Source organism: Siniperca chuatsi, linkage group LG22, assembly GCF_020085105.1.
Source record: "Siniperca chuatsi isolate FFG_IHB_CAS linkage group LG22, ASM2008510v1, whole genome shotgun sequence".
Taxonomy (NCBI): domain Eukaryota; kingdom Metazoa; phylum Chordata; class Actinopteri; order Centrarchiformes; family Sinipercidae; genus Siniperca; species Siniperca chuatsi.
In genome coordinates, this window is record NC_058063.1 from 15,854,384 (window position 1) to 15,882,282 (window position 27,899).

The following is a 27,899-nucleotide window of genomic DNA, read 5'->3' on the forward strand; positions in this document are numbered from 1 at the left end:
CCTGTTATGTAGTTGCTGCTAGTTTCAGCAGCTCAGGTCTCTTCTTCTGAGGAGACCGTTTGTTAATGCTCAGTAGGGGCGTAAAGAAAGTGCAGCACAGCGGTTAGGCCAGGCCATGCACATTACAGGGATCTGAAAGCCCATGCAACTCCAGACAGTGTGCACATGTGCAATGTTTGTCGACCTCAGGCGGCTTAGTGGATTATAACATCGGCAGAACGAAGGATGTGACAAGGATTCACCTGCTGTTCTTAAAGCACATCCTTCCTCCTAAGACAATTTAATTTCCTACTTACCCGTTGTGAGTGACCAGGCACTGGCGCAGCCCCATCTTTCTGAAGATGTCCACCACGATCTCCATGGGGGTGTGGTCGGTGACGGTGAAGGGGCTCATGTCCAGGATGGAGCGAAGTTTGAGGGGCCGAGGGCTGTCGGCCGGCAGGGTGGGTGCGTGCTGGGTGAAGTACACCCTGGAGTTCAACATGATGCCCTCCTGCTTGCGACGAGCATTTTCTGTTGAGAAAGGAACAAGAAAAAACAGTGGTGTGAAAGATATGAAAAAAGAGAAACACACATTATAACCAAAAAATAGTACCTTTCCATTACTTTGCATTCATTTGGCAGATGATTTTGTCCAACTTTTTCCCATGTATACACATTGGGAGCATTTTGGGGTTCGTTGTCTTGCTTAAGGACAATTAGCATGTAATGACTTATGTCCCAATTTGGTGATACTATTTTTGTGCGCTCTTACTGTTTTCACATTTTGCACTGAAATGTGGGAGAAACTATTTCATTGAAACTGTCCTGCTCTGTGGAGTTACCTATAGCGATAGTGATGTCCCTGCGCAGAGCAAAGCCCACCAGCCTCTGGGACTCTTTGGACACTATAACAGGGAAACCATTATAACTGGTTTCATTGATAGTGGCCTGCAGCTCCTCCACTGTCAAGTCGTCCTGCGTCAGCACAGCTAATGGCGGGTCACTGCGTCGAGGCCTCATCACCTCCCGGGCCAGTGTGGTGTGTGTGAATTCCTCCTTGGCATCCAGGAAGGGGTATCCGTTCAGACGGATGTGGGCCTCGTAGATTCCCTCACGGCCAAACGCGTCTCCCACCCATTTGCTGGTCATAACGGCAGCCATGAGGGGGACGATGTACTCCAACCCACCAGTCAGCTCGAAGACAATGACCACCAGGGAGACGGTCATACGTGTCACACCACCTGAGTAGAGAGGAGACAAATTTTACTTTTATATTTACCAGAATGAACATTAAGACATTAAATACCCACAGAGTGGAGTTAAATACCAGACATATAGATCTACAAATAATCTTGTTTTCCCTAATTATGTCACCACTGCAGTGACATTTTACTGTTACGTTTGTTGTTTGAAAACTATACATTTGTCAGTTGTCTTTTAATCAAGTGACATGATGCTAGATAATTTAATTTGTTTAAACTTTCTTAAAAAATTGAGCATTGGAAACCAAGTGAATGATTGTATTCAGTTGTGTTGTGTAGATTAATAGCCAGACAAACTGTTTCTGTGAACAATAATATCTTTTGTGTTTATTCTGCAGAGGTATTCCTTTTGCAAAAGAGAAAAAAAGATTGGACCGTTGATCACATAATTTTTTTAATTTTTTTGATATGTGTATTATGTGTATGATGGTATTGTAAAAGAAAGTCAATTGAGAAACCCCTTGATTGATAAAATAACCTTCTTATTGAGGTAAAAATCTTGTAAATCCAATATTGCAGTAAACCAGTCCTGCTCATGCAATATCAGAATTGGTCAAAATGTTCTAATACAAACCACATATTAAAGGGATAGCAATATAAACGAATTTCTATTGTCTCATGGAATACATTATCATCATATTGCCCACCCTTTGGCACTGATAACTTTGAAAAAAGAAAAAAAAAAAACTTTGAAAGCATTGACACAAACCGGTGGCAATGCTGACCCACTAACAATAACATTTCTGCTGACTCACCCAGACATGCCGCGGCCCCCACCATGGCGTAGAGCCCTGGAGTGATGCAGTCAGCTCCCACCTCGCACCACTCTTTGAACAAGAACCAGTCGTGGTGATAATAGGCGAGCTGCTCCACGGCGATGCCAACGATTCGCCCTGCAATCGCCCCGATGGCCATGCTGGGGATGAACAAACCCGACGGCACCTAAGGATGAGAAACTGGTTTCAGTGTCGATAAAGACACACAGGGTAAAACATCTGCCCCATTAGGAAAAAAAAAACATCCAATGATCACCTTGAGTCCAAAGGTGAATATCGTCATGATGATTTTAAAGATGAGCGCCAAGCAGAGCTGCCACATGGCGGCGTAGACACCAGACCCTGCCGGCCGGTTGGGGTTGTCAGTGAAGGCCTTACTGCCATTCATCTGGCTGCGGTACTGGCAGAGCTGCGAGGACTCAAGCGGGCCACAGTCGGTGAACAGCTCCTTTATCAGCTCACTGGTATTCTGACGCGTGTACGGGTTTGGGAAAGCAACCACAGCTGTGATGGCCGCCACCAAGATCACTTCCAACACCGGGTACTTGCCTGAAGAGAGGGACAATGCAACATGTCAGATTGTGTTAGCATGCTGTGCCTCTAACCAGGAACTAAAATCAAATACCGATGCATATTACAAAGCATCAGAGTTGTGTCTGCTAAAACATCTGACAGAAAATCTGACAGTAGTGATGCAACGTGAAACGCAGTCTGAAAAAACCCAAATCTGTAAAGAGTGGTAGAGTGCCAGTAGCTTGGCTCTAAACATACTTTGTTTCTGTCTGTTTTGAGTGAAGATGCTTTTCTCCCCAAATCATTAAGTTGATCTTTGATATAGGGGAAAAAACTAAGCTGATAAGACTGTAGATTTTGTCACTTACACTGAAAGAGCATCAGGAAGGGATCTTCTAATGTATCCAGTATGAAGAAGAGGAATGATTACAGCAAGTAAAACCTGTTTCAATGTTAATATGGGCATCTGCCTATTGTTTTCACATAGACTTGAAAAATTGTGTACCTATCCTTTAATATAGACAAAAATCTCTCCATATAGCCCTCTCTTGCCACCATAAGTGTCTTCTAATGGCTGCTTCAAGCTGCAATCCTGAACCTTTTATTCCCACATCTAAATCATGTTGGCATTTGACTTCTCTCTGCTAGTACAAACAGCTGACAGCGATCTTCCAGACAGCCCCATCAATTCCAACAACTACCTTCACCTTCAAACACCTGGGCTAACATATCCCAATTTGTATCACGAGTCAAGTCAAAGTACTTGCCGAAGCGTGTCGATTTGCGCCGCCGGCACCAAGCAATGTTGGCGCGGATGAAGAAGGCTCCCCAGAGGCCTCCGAAAACTCCCAAAAGGATGAAAGGGATGAGCTCAAACAGGTACCACGGTGTGTGATACTCCACGTAGAACAGCACCAGACGGCTGTTACCAAACGGGTTGATGGAGCGCAGGACGAAGGCCGCCACCAGGGCAGCGAAGAAGGAGCGCCACAGCGTCTTGAGAGGGAAATAGTAGCTTACCTGGAGGAGATAGAGAGAGTTTACAAGATTCGCTGTGGTTGAAAAGTTTAATCGATGATACTGCTATTTACACTAAGCATTCTGTTGTGATTTTGGAGCATGAAAATGAAGCTGTACCTCCTCCAAGCTGAAGAGCACTCCTCCAATCGGGGCTCCAAAAGCAACAGAGACCCCAGCCGCCGACGCAGCAGATAGAACCTGAGAGAACAAAACAAACGCACCACGGCTGATGTGATGGGTCTTACATCCAGTCACAAACAACTACACTGACTCGAAACACACAGTCATATATCATAATAATAGAATACTACAAAGGGAATAAGTAGCAAATGAGCATTTTGTGTTGCTGTAACATACATTTCTTCCCTCTCACCTCTCGTTTCTTGGCCTCGTTCTTGCTGTATTTGGGGAAGAGGTAGGAAAAGATATTCCCACAGCAGCAGGCCACATGGACAAGGGGGCCCTCCTTCCCCAGGCTGAGGCCAGATGCCACAGCCAACACCAGAGTAATGGTCTTGATCATCAGGGTCCACTTGCCCAGGTAGCCCCGGATGATAAACCCACTCAGGATGGTCTTGATCTGGGGACAGAGGGACGGGTAGAGATGAAGAGGAAGGTAGAGATTAAGTCTATAAAATGTCAGAAAATGGTGACAAATGCCCATCAGTTACCCAGAGCCCAAGGTAATGTCTTCAAATTGCTTGTTTTGTTCAACCAATAGTCCAAGAACTAAAGATATTCAATTTACTGTGATATAAAACAGCAGCAAATCCTCACAATTTAGAAGCTGGAACAGTAGTTGGCAATCAGCTGTCTATCAATCAATTAATCAAATAATCATTTCAGCAGTACAGTGGAGTAATCGGATTTGCATTTATTTTGTAAATCAGAAAAGTTTTAAAGCCACTGGAACTAACTTCCTTGTAAATAGGTAATTTGTGTTCTTTTGCAGAAGCAAAAATCATATAAAAAACAATTAGTCAATAAATTTGTTTCTCTTTCCCTTTGTTTTAGTCTTTTTGGGCCATTTTATGCCTTTATTAGGCAGTGGATAGTAGAGAGCTGACAGGAAACAGCCAAAGTCAGCCATGTCTGACCAATTAAAATCAGCAGGCAGATGATGTCATATATCCCGCTCAACCCCCACTTTTAATAAAATATTTTCAAGTTGGCTTTTCGATCTCTTCAAGCAAACTCACTCAGGTTTTGCTTCATCTGCATCTCTACCTTCTAATCTTTTCCTCTATTCTGTCACGTCTACCACACACTTTACTTGGCAAGGCAGTTCCAGCTCTCTTGTTCCCATGGCAACAAGAAGATAGCTTTTTGAAAGCTCAGAGTGCTCACCTTAAAATGGCTTTTTCACAGCACGGTCAAACCTGCCACATCTCTCCCTGCTGCCCACTGAATTAACAATTTGAAGCCACTTCGGGACATTAAAAGGAAAACCAATAAGCATGAAAAAACACTGTGTGGATCCCAGAGAGTGCACATAACTATATAATGATGCAGCTGCAGATTTATATTTACATTTATAGACTTTCTATTTCATGTGTACTTACTACTACCACCAGAGCAAATTGATCAGACATGAGAAAATGAGAGAACCGGGAGATAAAACAGAACATCAATAACCTGTTTCAGAGTGAAAGAGCTTGTGTAGAATTTCTGCAGAAAACAGGAAAGACACTCAAAGAGATAACCTGCCAACATCATTAGTTTGATAAAACTGATACCTTCTGTGGCAAAACCTAGTTTTGGGCTCTGTGACTGAACCAAGACATTCCAGAAATCTTTTACCAAATGAATATCTGTCAAAATCCTCTTAAAAGAAAAAAATGACACTGTTTGAAATGTTGCTGCATGAAAGCCAACTCTCAACTCTTGGATGTTGGAGTTTCCCACAAGAACTTCAATGCACCACCATGGAGGTTTCAAAACGGCCCCATTCAAGTTTCAAGTGTACCTGAAAGGGTTTCGTAAAAGCAACATTTTCCTCACCTCAGGGATCCCCGAGCCGCAGGCGTAGGGAGCGAACACCTTGACCAGACAGACAGCCAGGAAGGCGAATGACAGAGCCCAGTAGATGTACATGAAGTAGTTCATGATGTACGAGCCGGGGCCCTGCAGAGAGGAGAGGAAGAGGAGAGCAGCAGTGGTAAAAGAGTCAACACCTTGAAACTCAATGGTACCAAATATTTTCAAGGATTTATTACACCATTGAACTGCCAGACTGCTTTCAAGGTAAGGAGACACCATATTTTTAAGGTTTCAGCTGTATATATAAATCTTTTAGAATGACCACAATGACAAGAGTCTAATCTATCGATACACATGTTCATATTCATCTAACTTTTCATAGCACTAGCAGTCTGTTAAAGTTCTACATACTACTACTGTCCCACAGGCTAAACAGTGGGTGATAAAATGTTTAAACTCTGAATACGTCAAGACGTTTCTGCTCGTTTTTGATCATTATTATCACCTTTAAAGTTGTCACTTTCACATATGATATATCATTATACTGTATTATTGTGAATGATTATCTTAAGGCAGGTCACTAATAAAGGCCAGATAAAGACATTGTTGGGGAGTAAATCACCTGTAGTTCACATGGTAAATTCATAATAATGTACATTTCCACAGCACTAATTACATCAGTACAACAGCAGTCATATTCACCACTTTGCTGGCCTCAATTCCTCTTTTGAACAGAAACACAGTTTTAATATTGCTGTAAGTTATTGTCATTGAATCTTGAATACTTCCTGTATATATTTCAAATTAAAAGCCTACAAGGAAAGGGTGGGATTACTCCCTTTGTGGTGCTGGAGTGCTTTAAATGTGAAACAGCAGTGCAGGAAATATTGAGTTGCACTGAAGACAGCTTGATAGCGATTGATAAAAACAGAAAAGTAAAGTTGAAAATTATTAATGAATGACCCACATCTTAAAGCAACGGAGTGGTGCATATGATAGGACCATGTTGTTGCACTGATGTAAATAATGTAAATGTACATTTTACTGAATTTATCAAGACAACAGGTAAACATGGAAGACGTTTTACCTGCATTAGCAGCAAACAGCATATTAAAACAGGAGCAAATCAGAAAATATGAAGGCTAAAATAGAATAAAATATACTCATAAAACGGGAAATTTGGAATAAATGCTGGTCTCTATGTTAAGTTAAGCCTTTGAATAAATAAAATTCAAAGACAAATGCTGTTGCAGCGGCTTATGTCCCTATCATGTGCCTGTGTTAATCTACCTCGGCCTGCCCCAGTATTAGCTCAGCCCAGCTCTTCCACTGAGGACACTTGTCCCGCTCAGCAAAGGTGGTCTCATTGGATGTCCAGCAGCACTGCTCGTGGTTGAACCACATGGCACTCAGACACACGCCCTCCTTCAGGTCGTTCAGCCAGTCAGCAGCAATGTCAATCAGGCCAGCCAAAGCACCTGGCGGGAGGAGTGAACCAGGAAGGAAAAGAGGGGCGAATAGGTGAAGGCAGGGAGGAGAGAAGATAGAAAGAAAAAAGAGGCAGAGGCAGTTAGCTTGCTAGTTATGCTACTAGCTTTATATGAGTGTTATCTTATTAATTTAGAACAGCAAGGTAGACCCAAGTCTTTTAAAATTGCTATATTGAAAGAAAATACAAAAATACAAAATGTAACCTGACAAAGCTGTGTTTAAGCTGCAACATGGAGGCTTTTTGCCCTAATAACTGGCTTTCATCGGCATCCTTCTCCTAAAATTTAGCACTAATCCTGACAGCCAAAGAGCAGGGACACCTACAGTCACGCTCTCTAAATACCTACATAAATACAAAATGGAAGGTTTTGTAACCAAATCACCACAGAAACATTACTCTATACTAGAAATACTAGAAGCTTTCCTACAAAAAAGCTATTTTACAGCAACTTAAATTTGACTACCTGGTCCTCACAGGGTGGTACAAAGGCTTGTTGGTTCTCTTTCTTTTTGGTGGTCATAGAAATATAAATCATTTATGTAGATTATGCTGCTTTGAGGACTGGTGAAGATCTGTCTGTGTGTTGTGCGAGTGGTTAAGTGAGAGCAAAAGACAGAGACCAAGAGAAAGACTGAGCATGAGCTGCCTGAGGCAAAGCATGTGAGAGTGACTAGCAAGAAGAAATAACGGCTGCGTGCGTGTGTTTGTACTGCATATGTGTATGTGTGTTACCTGAGGCCAAGCCAGTGAGCGTCACCACCAGCCACCCAGACCAAGCATCGTACAGGCTCTTTGTGAACTCCCATGCCGACTCCTTTTTCTTACTGTTAATCTAAAAACACACAGAATACACAGCATAATTAAATATATAATAACACAGCAAACTAATTTAATAAGCTTTCGAAAAATGTCATTAGATGAAGTATGAAATTACTTATACTGGCAGTAATGCAAGTTGGTCTAAGGTTTATATCAACTCCCCATGATAAGTAATTCATTTACTCTAACAGTTGATTACACAATTTACATTCCAGATAAAGACCGGGTTATAAAAACAATGGTTGACAAAGTATTCAAAGAAGAGTTATGACTTCCAGGAGTTCTGCACTACATACATTCTGGAAAGTGGGCTGTAATTATTAAGTGTTGACAGAGAGAGGTTGTATCAGGACAGGGAGATGTAGCCAACAGTTTATTGTGTGTCCATTCATGAGTTCAGTACAATTAAATTTCTACATTGAGTATGACCTTCATCTGGTAGGATTTGTCAGTTGCTGTTTGTAAACACATGAATCAAAGTTGGCCCCTCCTCCCCAGCTCAGAGCGAGAGAGAGAGAGCTAGAGAATGAATGAAGAAAGGGAGCAGCGTTAGCGAGAACAAAGCAGTGAATCAGAGAAATAAAACGTTATTTTCTGATTTTTCAGCGGCGGTAACGTTCTACAGCACAAATAAAAAAAATGAAATCACCCACACCTCCGCACAACCCTGCGAGAAGAAGCCAGCTTCATCCTGTCCGCTGCTCTCTGCTCTGCGTATGTGTGTAGTTCAGACCCGACCTATCTACACACTTTGTTTCAGCGCTGTGCCAGTGCTGGAGATACATCCATGACACAGAGAGAGCAGAGGAGAGAGACGGAGAGAGCAATGTAACCTGCTCGCTATGAGTCCCGACCTCACAGACTGTGTGTTGTTATTGGCTGGGGGCTACACACCCAAAAGGTGTTGATGCCTAGAAACGTCCCGAGCACAGCAAACTAATAAGAAACTAAGAAAATACAGGCAGAGGGCAGGGTCTCTGCAGATACAGACACCGCCACACACTTCCAGTGGGTCATAAGTGATGATTGAGAGGGACCCTTTTTTGTCTGTACATTGTTTTGTTTTTTTAGGAAAATCCTACTTATTCGGTCTTTAAATTCTTTTCTCTTGGATTTTCTGTTGATGCAGTTTTGGTTTCTGTAAGTAGATTGTGCCATTTCCCTTCTGTTAAGCCATTGAGGCTAAAACTGCTGATCTTAACTACCCAGTTCTTTTTTTGTGTGACCCAAACAAACTGTTGCTGCACAGGAAGTGTGCAATACATCACTACCTTTTCAGCAGAAGATTTTCTGCTGACACTAGTTAATGTGAAAAGCAGTATGAACTGGAAACAGGCTGAGCTACAAGTATCAATTTGAACCTTCTATTACAAACTAATTCTGAGCTTTCAAAAACCTTCTGACATTCGGTTTTAAGACTAAAGGCCTCAGTATGCTTCAAACAAAGTGGTTGTTGGATTTTCTAAGGGCGGGGTAATACTACAAAAGAAGTAGTTCGTTTGACATGGGGATAACAGCGTACATTTTCGGACAGTCTCTCCTTGCACTCAATTGTTCCACATCCCTTTTGCCTTTAGTCGTGGTCGGAGTACATGTCGTACAAACTAGCTCGTCTTAAGTATACTGAGGTTAAAGGCTGCCTTTTCGGCCAGCCTCAGTCTCCTCACCTTTCGGTGCCTCTCGCGGTCCTTGCACTTCTCACGGACCCAGTCGATGGTGTGGAAGTCGTCGTAGGTCCCCACACCAGGGATGGGCTCCTCTAGGAAGTCCAACAGGTGGGTGGTGCTGCTGGGTGCCCCGCCCCCGTTAGACATAGCGTAGTTAGACCCTGAAGAGGAAAGACAGAGCAAGAGAGTAATGACTGTAAGAATTCGCAAAATTCACAGAAAAAAATACATAAATGTTTTATTTAACTTTTTAAATGCATAAGAAGCATCTTATGTATGCAAGTATATATGTAGTGTTCAAAACAATATCTTTTGGTGAACTGTTTGATTAGAAAAAAAAGATGAAGAGGCTTATCTCAAACAAAACAATATGATAGAGCATGCAGGATATAACATAAAATGTCAGTTTTTGCCTTAGAATCTACACTGTTGAGACTCTGTATACACATACAAACAACTGATTTTCCTTCAGAGCCATTTTTCCAGAGAAACCCATCTGAACTCTGTTTGGCAAATGATTTCCGTCTCTGCAGCATGGATCAGTAAGAAACAAGCACCATCAAACATGTTTACAATGTTAAAACAAAAAAGAAAATCTTGTAATGTGATATTTTAGCCATGCAGCTCTGCCGTACATCTGATCCTTATATATGCTCCTGAAAAGAAAAGACATCCATCATAGTGCTGCCTGCAGCACATTAGAGCTACATCTCCTCGATTATCTGGCCCATCAGAAACACTGCAGAGCTAAACACAGTCACCACTGAGATATAATGACACTGTCAGAGCTACACTGAGAAAAACCTTGCAGTCCATCACGTCATCTGGAACAAAAAACGATAAGGGAGTGGAGGTTTATCTGCAATGCTGAAACATTTGGATGAGTAAACTTTCACTGAAATACCTGGAGGAAATCTCTCTCTCTGCTCAGATTCTCCTGCTGTGAGATGGTCTTTTATATTTTGAACAGCAAAACTTCAATCAGGAACTTCTACTAAAAGCTCTTTCTGTAAAATCCAGACTAATTCAATTACATTTAAACCCTTTAACAGATGCCTTGTTGGCTTTTTCTTGGAGCCCTAAAATCCTCTGCCCTTTTCAGAGTAAAAACTTTAACTACTCGTATGTCTGGCAGTCTTATTAGTGCTGGTCTGATTGTATCGGCCTACAGGCTGCAAGGCAATGTGATTGCTTATAGGCCCAATAACCATGTACAGTCAGTTCAGTAATAACTTCAACATGAAAGTGATTAGTCACAGGATATATTAATTATTTAACAACTAAACAAAGCAAATGCTGTCCACTGCCTTTAAGAAGATTATGCAGATAATTCAGTAAGTCAACTCCAATATTCAAGTGTAAGAAGGCCATCTCATCAACTTAAAAATGCACTGCCACATGTTGAATCTGGCACAAAGTGTGTTTGATAAATTAGGGAAAACTTGTCCTTCTACATTTGAATTAGTCAGAAAAGCCAAGTCTAATCCTCCCACTTGTGATGAAACAAATATATTCTTCATCTGCAATACAAAGGCAGTACAGTGTGCAACAATGACATAAGGGAGGTACCAAGCAACAGTTAAAGCTTCTGTTTAAGTGTTCAGAAGAACAAAGAAGAGTCAAGAGTCAAAATAATTATGTGACACATCACAAGTACAACTTGTTTCTCCTATCCATGCACATTCAGCAATATCAGATTAATTCACATGAAAATGGGTGTCATAACTGGGTGTGTTAACATTAAGGCTAAATCTGTAACAAAACAGAAGCTAAATAGTGACAAATGGCAAACAGAGCTCATGCACTGAACAAAGTAAGTATTCACTTAATTAAGAGAAAAGGTGGTACTGTTAGTCCCAGTGAAGTGGCAGTCAGAGCATATTTAGCTTCTGCAGGTTAACAGGACAATTAAGACAGAGCTTAAAGATAAAAGCTAGAAAAAATGTATTTTGTATTTCACTGTTTCTTAAAGAGAAACTTAACACCAAGACAAAAAGCACTGTTTCACTGACCATTTCTGGTTGAAAGATTCAAGGGACACTGCTGGGTGTGGTATCACTGTTCAGAAAAAGTTATATTTTCAGATGGTGTTGAGTTACCCTTAAAAACAACTGCAATTTAGATTCATGAAAGACAAATGGGAACACAATGCAAGGTCTTTATTCAGTCAGACATTGAGGGTAGAAAGCAAAGAACTTGACATATGCCTTCAAGTGCTAATTCAATATTTACTATTTAACCAGATCGATTTAACTTCAGAATAAAAAGGAACCACAAACAACAGTTTGTTTCCTGCCGAAGTGGCACTTTGAGTACACAAACAAAAAGAAATTATTTCCCACCTGGCATGCCATTTTTTGACTGGTGTGATCTGTAACAATACGAAACAAAAGTACATTATGTTGTGGCTCTCACACTGCGAAATGTGGGCGAGAGTAATGCCAATCGAATGACACATCACGGTTAATACTGGGGCAGATAATCTTGTGGCCTTTTGAACAGCAAACATACATATTCCAGTCCACAATACATCTTTTCCCCTACATTTGTAATCTCCTGAGCATAACTACAACGGGGGCAGGGTCGTGACTACAAGGCCTCATTCATAGCTGTTGACTCTCTGGGCTCTGCATTTAACATAAAAAGTCCCTTTGATGGATCTGCATCTTTTCCAAGCATTACAGCACTGCAAATACTGCTATAACAATACCAAGGTATGACCATATAATAAATGAGCTACACAAATCAATGCACCAAAAAAAAAAATATCCAGAACAGGTGAGAGAGATTATAAGAAGTGAAAAGCATGAAAAGCAGATGATAAATTGTATCAAATTATATACATCTCAGTTTGGAATAAAACTCTTGCACACTAGTGACATTTTTATCCGCAATGACTGAGTCATAAGCAGAAGATAAAGCCTGTTTCCCAGAGACTTCCCACATTACGAATGTGGGCCATGACAGAGCCTTTGAAAGTGCAGCTTATTAGCTCGTATCACTGCCTTTGATGTTTGATGGGATGTGGGAGATGGGAAATAAGTCGAAACCCTTTAGTGAGAACGTCTGCAAGAAGCAGGGACAAAATGGCCAAGTGTAGCTTTCATCTGACCAGCCGATACATGTCCTGTCCAGAGAAGAGAAAGGCGAAGTGAGTGTGTAAGTCAGCAGCAGTATGAGTGTCAGGCTTGGCAGGGAGACTGATACTATCTTTCTCCATTTTGATTTCAGAGCAACGGCGACAGTCTGGACGGTCCAGGGATAGTGTGTGTGTGTGTGTGTGTGTGTGTGTGTGTGTGTGTGTGTGTGTGAGAGAGAGAAGGGGAGGTGGGATGAAGATGACTCAGTCCTTTCCAAAAAACACAGACTTCCATATCAAACTGCTTTTGTTGAGTCAATAACTAAGACATGATCCTTCTAAACCAACAGACAGACTGGACACCTGAGGGCAAAAAGAAACAAACAGTAGAGCGATGAGCGGTGGTGTCACTTTCTAATTAACTGTTTTAAAGGAAATATTGACATGGTTTTATGATCTACTTTCCTTTGAGTCATCAGTTTATACATCTGCATAGTAAGCACAAGAGAGTGAGCTGTTTCAGCCAAAATAAAACAAGACCTACAACCCTTAAGAAATGTGCGTCATGTCTTGCAGCTGCTTTGAATTCTGGTCTACTGAATAAAAGTTGGTATCTCTTTATTTATTATTTTAATGGTTTTCTGAAACCAGCAGTTTCAGCTGAACATTTAGTTGCCTTTAGCAACCACTACTGGCACAGTTCCACGGCAACTACAGTTTAACTGACATTAGGCCTTTCTGAATACAGAGTACGCAACGTTCAAACTCACATCCTTGGGAGATCGAATTTGAACTTGGGAGTCCAAACTCCCAAGAACGGGAGCACAATTTGCAATGTGGACAACAACGTTGTTGCTGGCATCACCAGCTCACCCAGGCTCTGGTGATTACACTTCAACACAACTGTGCACCTGTCAATTAGAAGTCTAAATAGTTAATTTACAGTGTAAAAAAACCAAATCTCAATACCAACTTTGGTGACATAATGGAGTTTTATAATGAAAATTACAACCGTTCTGAGTCTGTTTCATATCTTCCGCCATCCCTGATACCCAGTTTTCATAGTTTCACAATTACTTCCAGTGAAAAAAAGGACCAACTCCCATCTTCAACCTTAATTGGAGGTGCGTTTAACTTCCGCACCTACACACAGTGCGGGCAGAAAAGAGACAGCTAGGATAACTGGGAGGGTCTTTAACTTGCCCCCCCCCAAAAAAAAAACCTGGGCAGAGAGATCAGAATAGGAAAAACTATGCTGGAGAGTTACTTTTGCTGTCCTGTCAGAGAGGCGTTACGATAATAAATCTTGCTCTGAAGGGACTGGGCGACCCGTTTCGGTCACTATTTCTAGAGTTCTGACTCAAGACAAAGAGACAAAATGTTTCCTGAATAAACACAGGGATTCATAGGGGCTGACAGCACTGCATTTTATATTGATTTCTTAAAAGGCCTTTCAAACCACCCATTGACTGAGATGGTGACGGTAATGACTTTTCAGTCCATGCTCATGTAACAAATTTCATAATGGACAATACAGATTGCATTCATTCATTTATTCCAAAACTACCCAGTTTATACTGAGCATCTTGATGTCGACTTCTGACAATTGAGAATATTTATAATGCTAAATTGACATTAAGATATTTAATTTTACAATTTTTCAATTATCTGTGGCCTTAGAAGAAAATACACCAACAATCAACAAAAAGAAAAAAAAAAAAAAAGATCCAGAACTGTACATTTTGTAAGCGGGGTCACAAAATAACACCCTATGCTCTAGGAAATTGAGTTTTTTATGATTCACAGCAAATGTATAATTTCATTGTTTCAATACATTTGCTCCTGAAAGACTAAAATGCAGATGAAGTGAGCAAAAAATGTTCTATGGAGACAAAACATTAAATGACAACAACCCAGCAGTGTCAGTGTGTGAAGACAACAGAGCACAAAGATAAGACTGCGGCTCTACACTGCAGTAACTACTGCAAAATTTCCAGTAAGAAAACTGGGGATTTGACTGATTAGATAAATCAGAGAAGCCCCTCCTGATGATGCTGCACCACTGGCATCCATCAGTAGTATCAGGAGTGTGGAGCCAAGCGAGGGTGACGCCACGGAAAACAGAACCCGAAGGGGACTGCATACGAGCACATTGCCAGCATCACGCTCCAACGGTTCAGCGGGCACGCAGACAAAAAGACACACACACATAAAAATAAGGCTTTAGTTGCATTAGTACAGTGAGGCGGCGATTCTGTTCAGCCTGCATCAGGGCTAAAAGCCACGTCAGTGCACACACAGGCTTGCTGACTGTCAGTAACACCACTTCTCTAAGTGAGCAGAATTTGACATGGCTTCCATGTGTTACTATGATCAATGAGGTGGGAAATGAGCATCAAACAACTGCTTGTTCAGAGGTTTCTGTGTCTAATGTTTGGAGAAATTCCAGGTTTACTTCAGTTTAACGACCACCCCTGTATTCCCCTGTATTAGGCCTACTCTACTACTGTTGAGTAAATCAGATCAGAGAGGTTTAGAGGAAGCTGGCTAGGACACCCTGGGTCAACTGGGTTGGAGAAGAGTTAGTCTGCTCAGCCATCATGTGATCAGCATCATAAACTGAGCCCGACAACCTCCTTATAGACTGAAGAGCCTTGTTTTGGCCGACGCCAGCCTAATAACCAGACCGGTGGAATCCCCGGAGTCGCATGAAAGGCTGACAAATAAATGGATCAAAGTCCGAAAAGCCTGAGGACTCAAATGCCTCTTTTACACCTTTTCCTTTGTGTGTTTACATATAACATGTTGATTTTGAAAAGTTGAGACAAGGCCACAGTGTTTCAAATGTCCTTAAAGTGAACAAATTACTATATTTTGTTTTGCAGTAGTAAACACACTATATGTTCACTTTCACGGGTTATTAAAGCAGGAAACTGACTAACAAACTTATATGGATTACAATTCATGTAACCATGACATGGGAAACTGCCAGAAGACACGTGGGTAAAGCTGCTTCTACGTGAAAGACTGCCAAAATAGAAATAGAGACGTACGGTTAGATGCGGCAATCTGATCTGTAAACTATGAAACTGTGCGTGAGGAGGAATTAAAAGCTTGGATGTAGGGACGTCCCTTTGCACAAAGTGGATGTAGGCAGCAGCGGATCTGTCCTGAACTCACTTGGGGCCTTTTGTCTGTTTGCTCCCCGTTAAAATCTAACAAGGCCTGGAGGAACCAATGAAATGAAAACTCCCTAAAGGCCACATTGGAAAGACAAATAAGACTACATTTTTCTGTAGAAAAACAAGTGATAATTTCACAGGACTTGACTGCATGCCTACTCCCTGAGGTGCTAGTTATGTTTGATGGGATGTCAGGTGACTTCCTAAATCTAGCCAACAGGTGTCCTCACACTGCAGGCACATTGTGAAAACACACAGCCTAAATCTATGAACATCCAGTTCACATACGTTGTAGCTAAAGCCTCACTGTGCCTGAAATTAAAATGGATGATGTTGTCTTTACCCGCTGCTGCTTACAGGCCCAAGCACAAGCCTTCACACTAAATCAACTGTCTCTTTATCTCATTATCTCTGGCGTACACACACACACACACACACTGCTGGTTAATCGTCAACAGAGGTGAATGGTGAAATATGCTGGTCAAATAGCTGTTTTGCTCCCACAGAACATGCAGCGCTATCATTAGCAATGGCAGCTTCTAGCCCATACTGGCACAGCGATTTCCATGCCTCACCAACGTTTGTTAAAACTGCACCGTGTCTGCCTGCCATATGGCTACATGCACTCACTGTACAAGGAGGACGGCCTCTGTCATCACAGCAGCGAGAGGTAAGGAGGGAACCGGAGGGAAGGGGGAGAAAAAATAAGAGGGGACGTGGCGTACCTCTTTTAGGGATCTCCTGCAGGGGTATTGTGTCCCCTCCCCCGTCGTATGGCAAATAGGGGTCGGCCGCCGCGTCCTCCTCCTCCATGTTGACAGTTGAAACGAGGCTAAGCTAAAGCTAGGCTTCACTACGCACTGCTCACTGCGTGTGTGGCTGCCATGTTTAGCGGAGGAAGACAAGCGGAGCTGTGTGAGAGTGTGTGTGTGTGTGTGTGTGTGTGCACAGGGCTCCCTCCCTCCTCCCTTTTCTTTCTCGCTCGCTCTCTCCACTGCAGCAGCTGACTGTTAGAGCTGATGATGTCATCACACTCTCTCTCACTCACACACACACACACACACACACACACACACACACACACACACACACACACACACACACACACACACACACACAGGGGAAAGACGATCACACCAGGCCGGTCAGCCTTGCCTGCTTGGTTGCTAGGGGTGATCAGTAAGCCCTGGCTGTATGGGAGAGACCATGGTGCCGGGTCACAGGGGTGTGTGTGTGTGTGAGGTTGAGTTCTGAAAAGGAATATTCCATTCTGAACAAGTGCAGGGGGGTTAAAGTCAGGAGTTCTAATAGCTTAGTATGCAGTGGAACAGGCTGAGGAGCTTGCTGACAGGTGTGCCACTCCGTCAGGTGGATAATGATAATGCAGCTGAAAATATTATCCGATTGGCAACTATTTTGATTATGAATTAACTGTAAAGTAATTTTTCTAGCAAAAATGCAAAAATGTTCTGACTCCAGCCCCTAAAATGTGAATAATCTCACATATGATGGTAAACTGAATATGTTTGATTGGTCCATCTCTGGTTACAGCCCTAACTGATAAAAGGAGAAAATTTACCACAGCAGTATTTGGCCAATTTAATTCAAAATCACTAAGCCTTTTCATAGGTGAAATGAAAGAAAGCTTTGTTATTGCACAAACAAGAAATAACTAAATGCCTGTGGAAGTTATTTGCCAATTTGCCTTGTTATTTTGGTTATTTTTGAATAAATTCCAACCGCATCTCCTGCCTTGCCTTCAGTATGCAAAGAGAAAATGAAATAAGAGAAACTCTAAGATTGTAAGAAAAGCTGCAGCAAGGGAGAGCAAGCAATGCTCAAGCTTCCTCTCGTGTTAACTCTAAAGGGAGGATATGAAACGTGAGATATCATCTGGACGTCTCATAGCATCTGTGCTAAATGCAAGACCGACTTTACAGACTGTAATGTAGAGGGACCTTCCCTACTTTCCACCCTTAACACACCATTCTGAACTGAAGTGGATTTCATGGGTAAAATCCAAAAGGGATCACACAGTCACTGTATTTCAAGGCAGGTGTTTTGTAAAGTTGGTGTAATAATGTGTTATTATATGAAACAAAGTCAGGTCCTTCCACATCCCTTGCAGTTCCCAGGCCTAAACAATGGGACCCTGACATTTCACACGCTGTTGTCATCACTATAATATAAAAAACATACCTTAGACCTCCATGGCCCCTTACCTTGTTGCTAGGCAATGACAAAGGCAATTTTAGCCATAGTTTGCTACTGCCCTGCTCATCAAGTCCCAGTCAGGACGTCAAAGCAGCAAAACATGAAGTTTGAAACAGAAAAATCTCTCGAGTCTCCGTAATCCAGTGAGTTAAAAGGGAAATCCTTTTCAGTTCGAGGTCCCACATTTTCCAAAGCATTTCTCCATTTATCTCCTTTACATCTGCTAAGCAAACAAAAAGTTTCAGCAAAAATCTCCACGGGGCTACAGAGTGAGCCGGCCCCTTGCTCACACTGCAGTCGCAGCCCTGAGGAGGGCTTTTACAAGCTTACCTAAGAACCCACCCCTCACAACTACATAAAAATAGCACAGAGAGTCAGAGACAGGCAGCACACCAATTTCAAGGAAGAGCATTCATCCAGAGATTTCCTGAAACGCTAGCTCACACCGGCTGGCAGCCAAACTGGTTCATGGGAATGCTGGTGCAGGACTGGGTGTCACACACAAATCAAGGCTGACGAGACTGGGAGGTGGAGCCCAGGCATATACAGTTATATACATTACAATAAGGTCCAAAAAAAAAAAAAAAAAGACTGTAAACGGAACAAATAGTAGTTGCAAATGATTGTTAGCCTTTCTTACGACCTGGTTAATACAAAAGTGGTTATCAGATCCGTTTCCACTGTATGGCAGTATCAGTTATGTGTTGTGTATCTGATTGTTGCACCATTTCACTGAGGCTCGTTTTCCATTTGTAGCAGCAGTGACATTATAAGTGGCGGCCGGTTAAAGTTACCTTATGCTTTCACCTTTCGTAGTTAACTGCCCAGAGGTCCAGTTTCAGAGTCAAAGAATACGAGGCTAATCACTAGATAGAGACTGGAGACACTGAAATGTAAGCCAATCCCTCTTAGATAAACACACGTACAGTACATAAACACAACCTCTACTACCTCTGTAAGTAAAGTGATACGGCAAAGACAAAATACAAAACTTGTAAATATGGAAAATCCCAAAGAAAAACAGCAACGACTCCCCAGATGATAAATCCTAAAGACTTTGGTTATCCCCTCTCTTTCCATCTAGCACCGTGTATATGTGGGCCGATAAGTGACAATAAATTGCAGTACAGAAATGCCAAACAAGGGTCGAGGTAATTTAGAAACAGCGTCTCCTTTACATAGTTTGTCCACCAAAATGCAGTGAAAAGTTGATTTTTACACTGTAAAATGTCACAGTATGTATCTTTACAGAAATCTCTTTTAAAGAGATCTGTATCATCTATGTTTGTTTATGTTATGCGTTTATGTAAAAATCAGTATCAGTATCAACCTTAATAATCCAACATTGGTTGCTATAGTATGTAAGCTAATAAGCTAACATGCTCAATATTATGTACTAAACATGTTCATAAGCTAACACTAGCATGCTAACATGTTAGAATGCTAAATGTCATGCTAAACATAGCATGTTAACATGCAGTAGTTGTAAATATGCATGTTAACATGCTAACTGTATGCCTGTAAACATTAACTGTGCTTTGAGCTGAATGCTAATGTTACCATGTTGAAATGCCAATGTTTTGTTCAGCTTAAAACACAACAAGTACAGCTGACAAAGCAGAGGATAAATCTTTTTTTGTTTTAGGTAACAACATTGCCTTTGCTGCAGCACAACCTCCAGGCCAAACTACAGCCTCGCTAGCTAGACTTTGATCTTGTTCTGTACAATCCCACTTCTGTCTGCATCCTGCTGCTCTGTACATGGTCGCCCATACAGTTAAATCATCCATGTGTGTCCTGCTGAATAGCCTGGGCACCTTTTCAATAATGAATAGGCTGAGTCTAGACTCTAGAGTCGTTATATCACTGCTACGCTTTACTACACTTAGAAATCATACAACTGAAGTCAGTAAGCAACTCACTTTGAGAAATCTTTAGATGCAGCCTGCCAAGTTAAAACCTATATTTAGACTTACACTATAATATAAAATGTGTGGTCTTGATCTATCACTGTTGCTGTAGGTGTTTCAATAAAGAAGACATGAATTCTACCAACTAATGTTGTTTGAATCCAGTAATGAATCCAGGATGTAAATTGTCAGTTTTCACAATCCCAGACAGTTAATTCCTACAGAAAAACACAAGCTCATGGGGATCAAAAAGCATGTTTACATGTTCAGATGACTTAATGATGATTAAAAGTGTGAAAACAGAAGTACTGTAGAGAAGGAAAATCGCAACTTTCTCCATTAGACCATTAGTGTAACCTTTAGATTGCTTTATGTGCCGTTCTTTTGAGGATCATAGCAACCTTCCCACAGAATTGTGAGCTTTTACGTTTGTGCAAAAGGCAACACTGAACACCAGAACAAACAGGTTTTTAGCTTCTCAGAATTAGGTGTTCAGTTTAACAGAAGTATTACAGTTTTTGTGCCAACCATATACGTACCACATGACTTATAAACAATGATGACACATTATACAGTAGTAACACATAGGCTAATGCTTGATACAACAACACAAAAACAGAAACAGCTGTGATCAGACTTAAACTCAAGAAAGTTCTACTACAGAAAAGGGAGATGACAAATAATAGTAGAATAAGTTTACTTTCACCACAACCTTCCAAACAAATGTGTATTTTTATCTTTTATTGTGCAGTGTATCTTTATTCTAAACCCTGTCTGCAACCCAAAAACTTTAAACTGACTCAAATACAGGCAGTTAATCCTAATTATCCAATTCAAATAGAGAGAAAATATGTTAATATGCTCAGCAAATACTAGAGAGAGTCCATACAGAGAGTAGTGTCTTTATGCATAAACACGAGTTTGCTAACTTCAGTGCTCTTTCTGGTTTCAAAGAGCACATGGATTTCACAAAAAAATCAAACCAAATTAGAAGCATTCTGATTAAATACAAGCCATTCATATTTGGAGAGCCAAACTCTGCAGACACCTCTGACACAACCCCTCAGCATGTGACTTTTCTGTTTGATCAGCTGCAAGTCAAAACTAAAGAAAGTGGGCAAACAAGAGAAATCAGCATCTTTACTCAAAAAAGGAAGAACAGACCGCATGCAGCAGATCGGATGTTGATGGGACACCAGATATACCAGTTAGAGTGCCACTGAGCTGCTGAATGAAAAAGAAACAGGTGGATGCACTGGAATGACAGCTATGACTATAATTATGTAGCATGGCAACCAGATAAGCAGAAGCATGGCAGAGAACTATGAATGAGGTAATAATCATATTGTTTTTTTTGTCTCACTTGTACGCCACACTCCACCTAAGCTCTTCTATATTTAGCCAGCTGATGACGCATTTATGAATGCAAAAAAACAAAAAAAACAAACAGAGGCTCTGCCACATGTCAGTATTATTACGACCGTCCATCCTTTCATTGCTACCTAACAGGAAAGACCGATCCACGTGAGCCAAGAGTCAAGATGGAGGAGGAACAATGAGCAAGGCCAAAGCACACATAAAAGTGGTAGTGAGACCACAAAACAAATTGCAGGAAACAGGAAGCAAGGATGTTAAAAAGGTGACCAGGTCATGATGGTGGATGGAAACGGGAGAACACAATAAAGAGGAACCAGGAGCAGGCAAAACCATGATAAAGTTTGGTTTAAGGTAAGAAGGTAAGAATAAATCTTATTAGTTACTGCGTCCCTGAACCAGTTCCTATTGCTGATAAAGCCGTGAGATTTGGTTGAAAGGTCTGAAAAAGCTAGTATGTTATCTTGAGTTGAGATTACTTTGTCACAGATACTTTCATGCTCATAAACTTTTATCTTAACTTATCATCACTTGTTATCACTTGAGGGCCCCACTTAGGTCACCTGAGCCAGCTCTATCTGCTGATGAAGACCATGAGATACGGTCGAAACCTCTGAAAGCTAATAAGTTTACTTCTGAGCTCAAATAATTTTGTTACATATTCTTATTTTTATACAAAGAAGTGACTTTGGCCATGTATAGCCATTTTTCTTTTCCATTTAAATATCAAATTCATAGTTTTATAACCACTTGTCAGGCTGCTTCAGTGAAAACAGAAGCAGGGTGGATGCTGGGCGGCAGGAGGAGTCTGTAAGGTGTGACAAGACGGCATGCAGAGCAGCTGATGGGTGTGGATGGAGATGAGGAGGAGGCAGATGGCAGAGCGGCTGCATCACAGGACAGCAACACACACGAGCGGACACACACTTGATGCGTCTTGACATCAGCAGTGGGGTGACTCATAACCAGAGCAGCAACGTATCTGCTACGTCTGGCCAAGTGTGAACCAGAAGATAAACTCGATTTTCGACTTGAAGACGCAGCAACAGAAAGAACCGGGCACGATGGGAAGCTCAGTGAGAATTCAAGGAAAGGTCCTATCTGATTGGAGAGTGAGGGTTGGGGTTCGTCAAGCCTGGGTCATGGAGGGGAAGCTCAAAAGGACCAATCAAACAGCTGGGGGAGGTATTTGGAGGTATCCCATACTCCCTACCTGGGGAGGCAGCGTCCCCATCCAGCAGGTTGTCGTCCTCGGTGGTGTGGAAGTCCATGATGACGCCGGCTCCATCCAGCAGCTCCTCGTCGCTGCTGGCGCTGGCGATGCTGTTGTAGCTGTTCCTGCAGTAGCCTCTGTGGTACAGCTGCTCCGACTCCATTTAGCAACGCGCCGGTGCCCTGGATGAAAAGGAGGGAGGGAGGGGAGTGGTGGAGATATACACACCGTGTTGTGAGAATGCTAGATTACAGAGTCTACAAGGTGAAGTGAGTCTGTCAGGTACACAGATGAGTAGGGTGGGTTGTTAACGTGCATACTGACTCACAGGTAAACAGCAAAGACAGACGGGCACCACAGTGAGGCTGTGATAGAGAGATTCTAGGTCATGCACACATTTATAGTCCAGCAAAAATCTACTTTATCATTTGAATGGCACACCACAAGCAACACAAACCAGAGCTTGTTCTCAGAGCAGCTCAGTTTAGCACAAACAACAAAAACCTGAGCTGAAAGACAACCATCAGTTCATTTCATTCATTCATTTTATCCACCCATTACATTGCTGTCCAGTTATATTTGGAGAATGAGGCGACTGGTGCCTTCACTGGAAAACCAAAAGAGCAAAAGTAAGTGAGAAGTACCCACAAAGTCAAGAAAGAAGAAATACAGAGTACTTTCCTACATATGACCCAGAGAATTTGACCTTTCTTCTATCAATGTCAGGTGCATAGGTTTTTCTTTTTTCCTTGTTGTTTTAAAAACCCACAGAAATTATCACCAGATCATAATATACTCTATATTATACTCAATATTGTTTTCGTTTATTGTCCTTCATTTCAATTCAATTTTAATCTTCTACTTTCTACTTTTGTGTTAAGTATCAACTACATTTTCAAGGTGCAGATAACCGTAAGAGATTAGAGAGGCAGTCTAACAGAAATATTGTGACTTAATCTTCCATCACCATGTGCTGGAGCGCATGGTGATGGAAGATTAAGTCACAAGATTAAGTAAAACAAAAAATGAATGAGGTGCAGAAGGAATGAGAGAGAAGGGACACAGGTGATCCACTAGAGTTTAAGATGAACGTGGACAGTCAGGGGGCCTGAGATGGAGAGAAAGTTGTTTGATGATGATGAGCCAATGTGAACTCATGAGCCTCGTACCTCCTTAGACTTATTTCTAATAACTATATAATCTGGTACTAATTATAGAGAAAATACAGTGTTGGAATAAATTAAGTCCAATTAATTGTTAGTGTAGTGTAACCTAGAGATGGAAAAATGTGAAATATGTCTACAGGCATTACACAATTTCACATAAATGGAGAATAAATGAATACTGAACTATTTATATTGAATTTATTTGGGTTTACGTAGAGATTTTCTCTCTAGTAAATCCATGGTTTCCCTATAATTAGTACCAAATTACACAGTTCTATTGAAAAACTTCCTAGGAAATTATAGTATATATTTATATAACTTAAGGAATATGTGAATACCTTTAAAACTGGACAGCACTTTGGTAATACTGCATATAGCTAGGAATTTGTTTGTTTCCTTCAGACAATACTTAAAATGTCAATATATTTGGCAGTGATGTTTTGATAATAACACTGCTGGACCAAAGAGAGCAGTCAACACACAGCACCTCATCTTTACTTAAACCTCGCCCCCCTGTGGAAAAGGTGGAAACTACACCAGAATCTGAAACCACAGACGTGACTCAGGCAGTGACAGTCGTGACCTAAAATGGTCCCCACCAGGCCGAGCACAATGACAGTCCAATGACTCCTGAAAATTGAAGATAACCTGAAGATATTTATAGGAATATCGACCTCAAGGTGTGATGAGTCACAAAGTAAGGAAGAAGAAGAGAGTTCAGGAGAAAGATAGACTGTGCCCAGCAGCCTGACTGATCTTCACAAATCCTTTACGGTCTGATAGGCGCCTCCATATTCCTCTATATCTCTGTGAAAAAAGATTTCTATTAACTTGAATGGATTCGATCTGCTTCTTGATCTTGACTTTTTGTCTTGATTTTTCTTTCCTGCAGTGTGAAAAATGACATTCAGAAAAGGAAGTGAAGACAAAGAAAAGCTGGAGTCAGCTCGATTGATTTAGGAAGTGGATTTCTCTAAAAATGTATAAAAAAGAAAAGTGCTGTTACAACAAAATGATCCTTATATCCAGTGTATACAGAAAGTTTATAAAAAGTGAATGCCATGGCAAGAGAAGGTAAATTGTATTTTCAATAATCATTTGAGAATTTCCATCTCAATAAGAGGTGAAGTACATTTGAAAAAAATGTGGGTTTCAGAGTGAACCAGACATTTTTTGTGTAAAGTTTAAAAGTTTGAAACTCTCTACATTAACGTTTTGTGAGCACTGTGGATTGAGTACAGCACTGAAATAATCGGAATAGCATCAAAATTTGACTTACCGGCTAATAAAATTGCGGTGTGCTTTCTACAGTACGCCCTTAGAAATAATGGTTTCAAAAAGGGTTCTTCCTGAAGGGCTAAGGTTACACCCAGAACCATTCGCTTTCGAAGAACCCTTTTTTTGAAGAAAGGCTTCTTTGTAAGACTAAGGGTTCCATTAAGAACCCATTTCATCAAAAGAACCTTTTTTGGAAATAAGAGTTCTTCAAGGATTGTTGAAAGCAAGGGTGCTCTTGCTTTTGTTAAGCTCTTCTGGGTGTGTGGAAGGGGTTCTGAGTGGAACCTTTCACAGATGGTTCTAGGCAGAACCCTCTTAAAAGGGTTCCAGGTGGAACCTTTATAAATGGTTCTAACAGGGACCAAAAAGGGTTCTCCTATGGGGACAAGCTGAAGAACCCTATATGGTTCTAGTTAGCACCTTTATTTCTAAGAGTATATCTAATGTTTGCTTTCAAAGAATAAATAAAGCAGAAATCTGCTGCTTTATTTAGGCTGAAACTGTCCAACATGCACGTCCTAAAACATTGCAATCAGTGATGTCACAGCAGGTGTTTTCCCTGGTTCTTTGTGTGTGTTTTCCTTCAGCTTTCAAAAGCAAAGCACCTGTTGTGACATTACTGACCAGAAGTGCAACATGCTTCGCGGCTCGTTCACACATATGGATTCACATGTATGTGCATTGAGGAGGTAATTTACATAGTGAGCTCTGATTGTGCAGTTACTTTCTGTTTATTTTCTATACCGGTGCACAACAAAGTAGTTCATTTCACTGAAGGATGTGTTTCTACCAAGCGGCAACATCCAGGACTGAAAAATGAAGCCAACGCGGGAGTACCAAAAACTGTAGTTCCTCGAATGGCCACTTGAGGCTGGCTCCAAAAGCAAGTCAATCCCCATGGAGCCCCATGTTAAAATGCCCAACTTCACAGCAGAAATAAACATGTTTACAGTCTGGTACAAAAACTGGTTTTGGTCTCTATAGCTGTTCATGAAAACTATAGGGGGGGGGTTCAATTTTAACTCACCCATTTAAATTATATTAAGGCTTCAAGTTACGCACAGTTAAGGACTATTTTCATTTTATAAAGTCTCAATAAACTTTTGTCTCACAATACTCTGATAAAAGCCTGACCAATACTGCATTTTTGAGGCGTTTAAAAAGTCAGTAAAGTCAAGTATTGTGACCAAGGTGTGTACTGAGTGGGATATTTTAGTTGAAATATAAACGTCTGGTGGACAAACTATATAATTGCAACCTTGTTTCTAAACAGCCACAAGCAGATCTTTAGCAGTTCTGTACTGTAATTGACTGACCAATTATTTCGGCCTATATATCAGCACGGCCAATTTATTGGTCAGGCTCTAATTCAGATTCATTTTATATTTCAAAATGGCTTGCAACAGCACCGACACTTTCCCTTTAGATGTGGGGTGTTGCAGTGAAAGTCAATCACCTCTAACAAATAAACCTAGACACTTTGTTATGATGGTAATACCACATCACAGCACAAGCTATCATGAACAAAAGCCTTCTGCAAACCCCAACAGTGAAACTGAAGAGCACTAATCCTCTGGCACAAACTCTATAATTTCAGGAAAAGAGGAAAGAGAAACTTTCCCAGTCAACAGTCTCTCTGATTCACCATGAGACAGGACTTTCTTTTGAGCTATATCTAATCAGTGTGGCCTGGAAATTCAATTGAGCTTGTTTGCAGAGTCAATGTCGAGGCACAGCTCTTCTAGTTGAGCTCATGTGATAATCGCCTTTTTTTTGCTCTTTGACCTCTAGTTACACTGTAGAATCGTCCTGATTTGGCCCAGAGCAAGAAAACCTCCCACCGGACTGAAATTTAAACCATTCTGCTTAATCGCACCAAACTTTCTTTACCTCCTTAAACTAATTTGTTTGGATTCAAACTAAGCTTTTGTGGTCGTTCTGAGATTGAAAACACAACACAGCAGGGGTGCTGATTCATGCAGCACTGCAAAGTAGCAAGAGAGTGTAAAATGCATTTTAAAAGGTGTGCAATTATCTTTTTAGACATACAGTTCTGATATCAAATGAACTGTGCTGCTGAGCCTCTTTACGATGGTCTGCTTTAATTAGACTTGTTCATTATTTCTCTCTGCTGGTGATATTTGATCACTATAATCATGACAGTCTGCAGTATACTTGTTCATGTTTCCCCTCATTCTTTGGAACAGTAATCAAAACAGTAATTATGCCAGGGAGACTAGAGTGTGTTGATTATTGAGGAGCTACTACCCTACGAGTCAGATTTCATGTCGCCATTTGAGGATAAGCTAAGGAGAGGGAGGAGTGTGTGTGTGTGACGGTCGATAACAGCAGCGAGGGAACAAAATGTTGCAGGGTCTGCTGATGTTACACAACTAGTTGAGCAACAAAGGGCCTTATCTTCCTCCGGCTGGTGACTATGGAGGTGTTGCCCAGGCGACTGTTGCTGGGATGTGACTCAGCGTTTTGCCCACCCTCTAACCGACAGGCTCACACCTCCTCCACAGACAGGGCCAACAAGTTGACACACATCCTTCAAAAAAGGCAGCGTGCGGTCGATATATGGATCGCTTTGTAGCAAAACATCCACCGTATAGCAGCTCCAACACAACAGGGAGCTTTCACTCCTCCTAATTAACAGCACTTCAACAACATGGAGCCAATCAGAAGACAACTGCACTGACTGTATCACTGACACTGACTAACTGCTGAAGTTGTGCAGTCACGTACTGATGTCAGTTTGAGAAAATAATACACGCACATACCACGAAAAAAACAAAGCTCTCTCTTCACACTTAATGTCAGATACTAGCTATAAGTTGTTATTAGCTTTCCGTGGATTTAAGTGATAATGAATAGATTATCACGCCATCTATTTATTATTTATTTTCATTAAATAATTGAATCTGTTAGATAAAACAATTATAACAAATGCACATCGTTAATTACCAGAG

At 41.2% G+C, this 27,899-nt stretch overlaps 1 protein-coding gene across 9 annotated transcripts in view; it reads right to left on the minus strand.

The window, feature by feature from the left end:
• clcn3 (chloride channel 3) overlaps nt 1-27,899 on the minus strand; it is a 40,834-nt gene that overhangs the window by 10,168 nt on the left and 2,767 nt on the right. For 4 of the 9 annotated variants that reach the window (XM_044184556.1, XM_044184554.1, XM_044184561.1 and 1 more), the window contains exons 2-13: nt 22,484-22,665; nt 9,512-9,672; nt 7,758-7,857; nt 6,824-7,011; nt 5,555-5,677; nt 3,927-4,133; nt 3,671-3,751; nt 3,301-3,553; nt 2,277-2,569; nt 2,000-2,186; nt 825-1,223; nt 297-513 (exon numbers count right to left, since the gene is read on the minus strand). In XM_044184556.1, the coding sequence (XP_044040491.1) occupies nt 297-513; nt 825-1,223; nt 2,000-2,186; nt 2,277-2,569; nt 3,301-3,553; nt 3,671-3,751; nt 3,927-4,133; nt 5,555-5,677; nt 6,824-7,011; nt 7,758-7,857; nt 9,512-9,672; nt 22,484-22,646 (2,372 nt within the window). In that variant the 5' untranslated portion in view covers nt 22,647-22,665. Of the gene's footprint in view, nt 1-296; nt 514-824; nt 1,224-1,999; nt 2,187-2,276; nt 2,570-3,300; nt 3,554-3,670; nt 3,752-3,926; nt 4,134-5,554; nt 5,678-6,823; nt 7,012-7,757; nt 7,858-9,511; nt 9,673-16,402; nt 17,926-17,994; nt 18,554-22,483; nt 22,666-27,899 lie in introns of those variants that run through there. The other 5 variants (XM_044184562.1, XM_044184555.1, XM_044184558.1 and 2 more) reach the window with 4 other exon arrangements.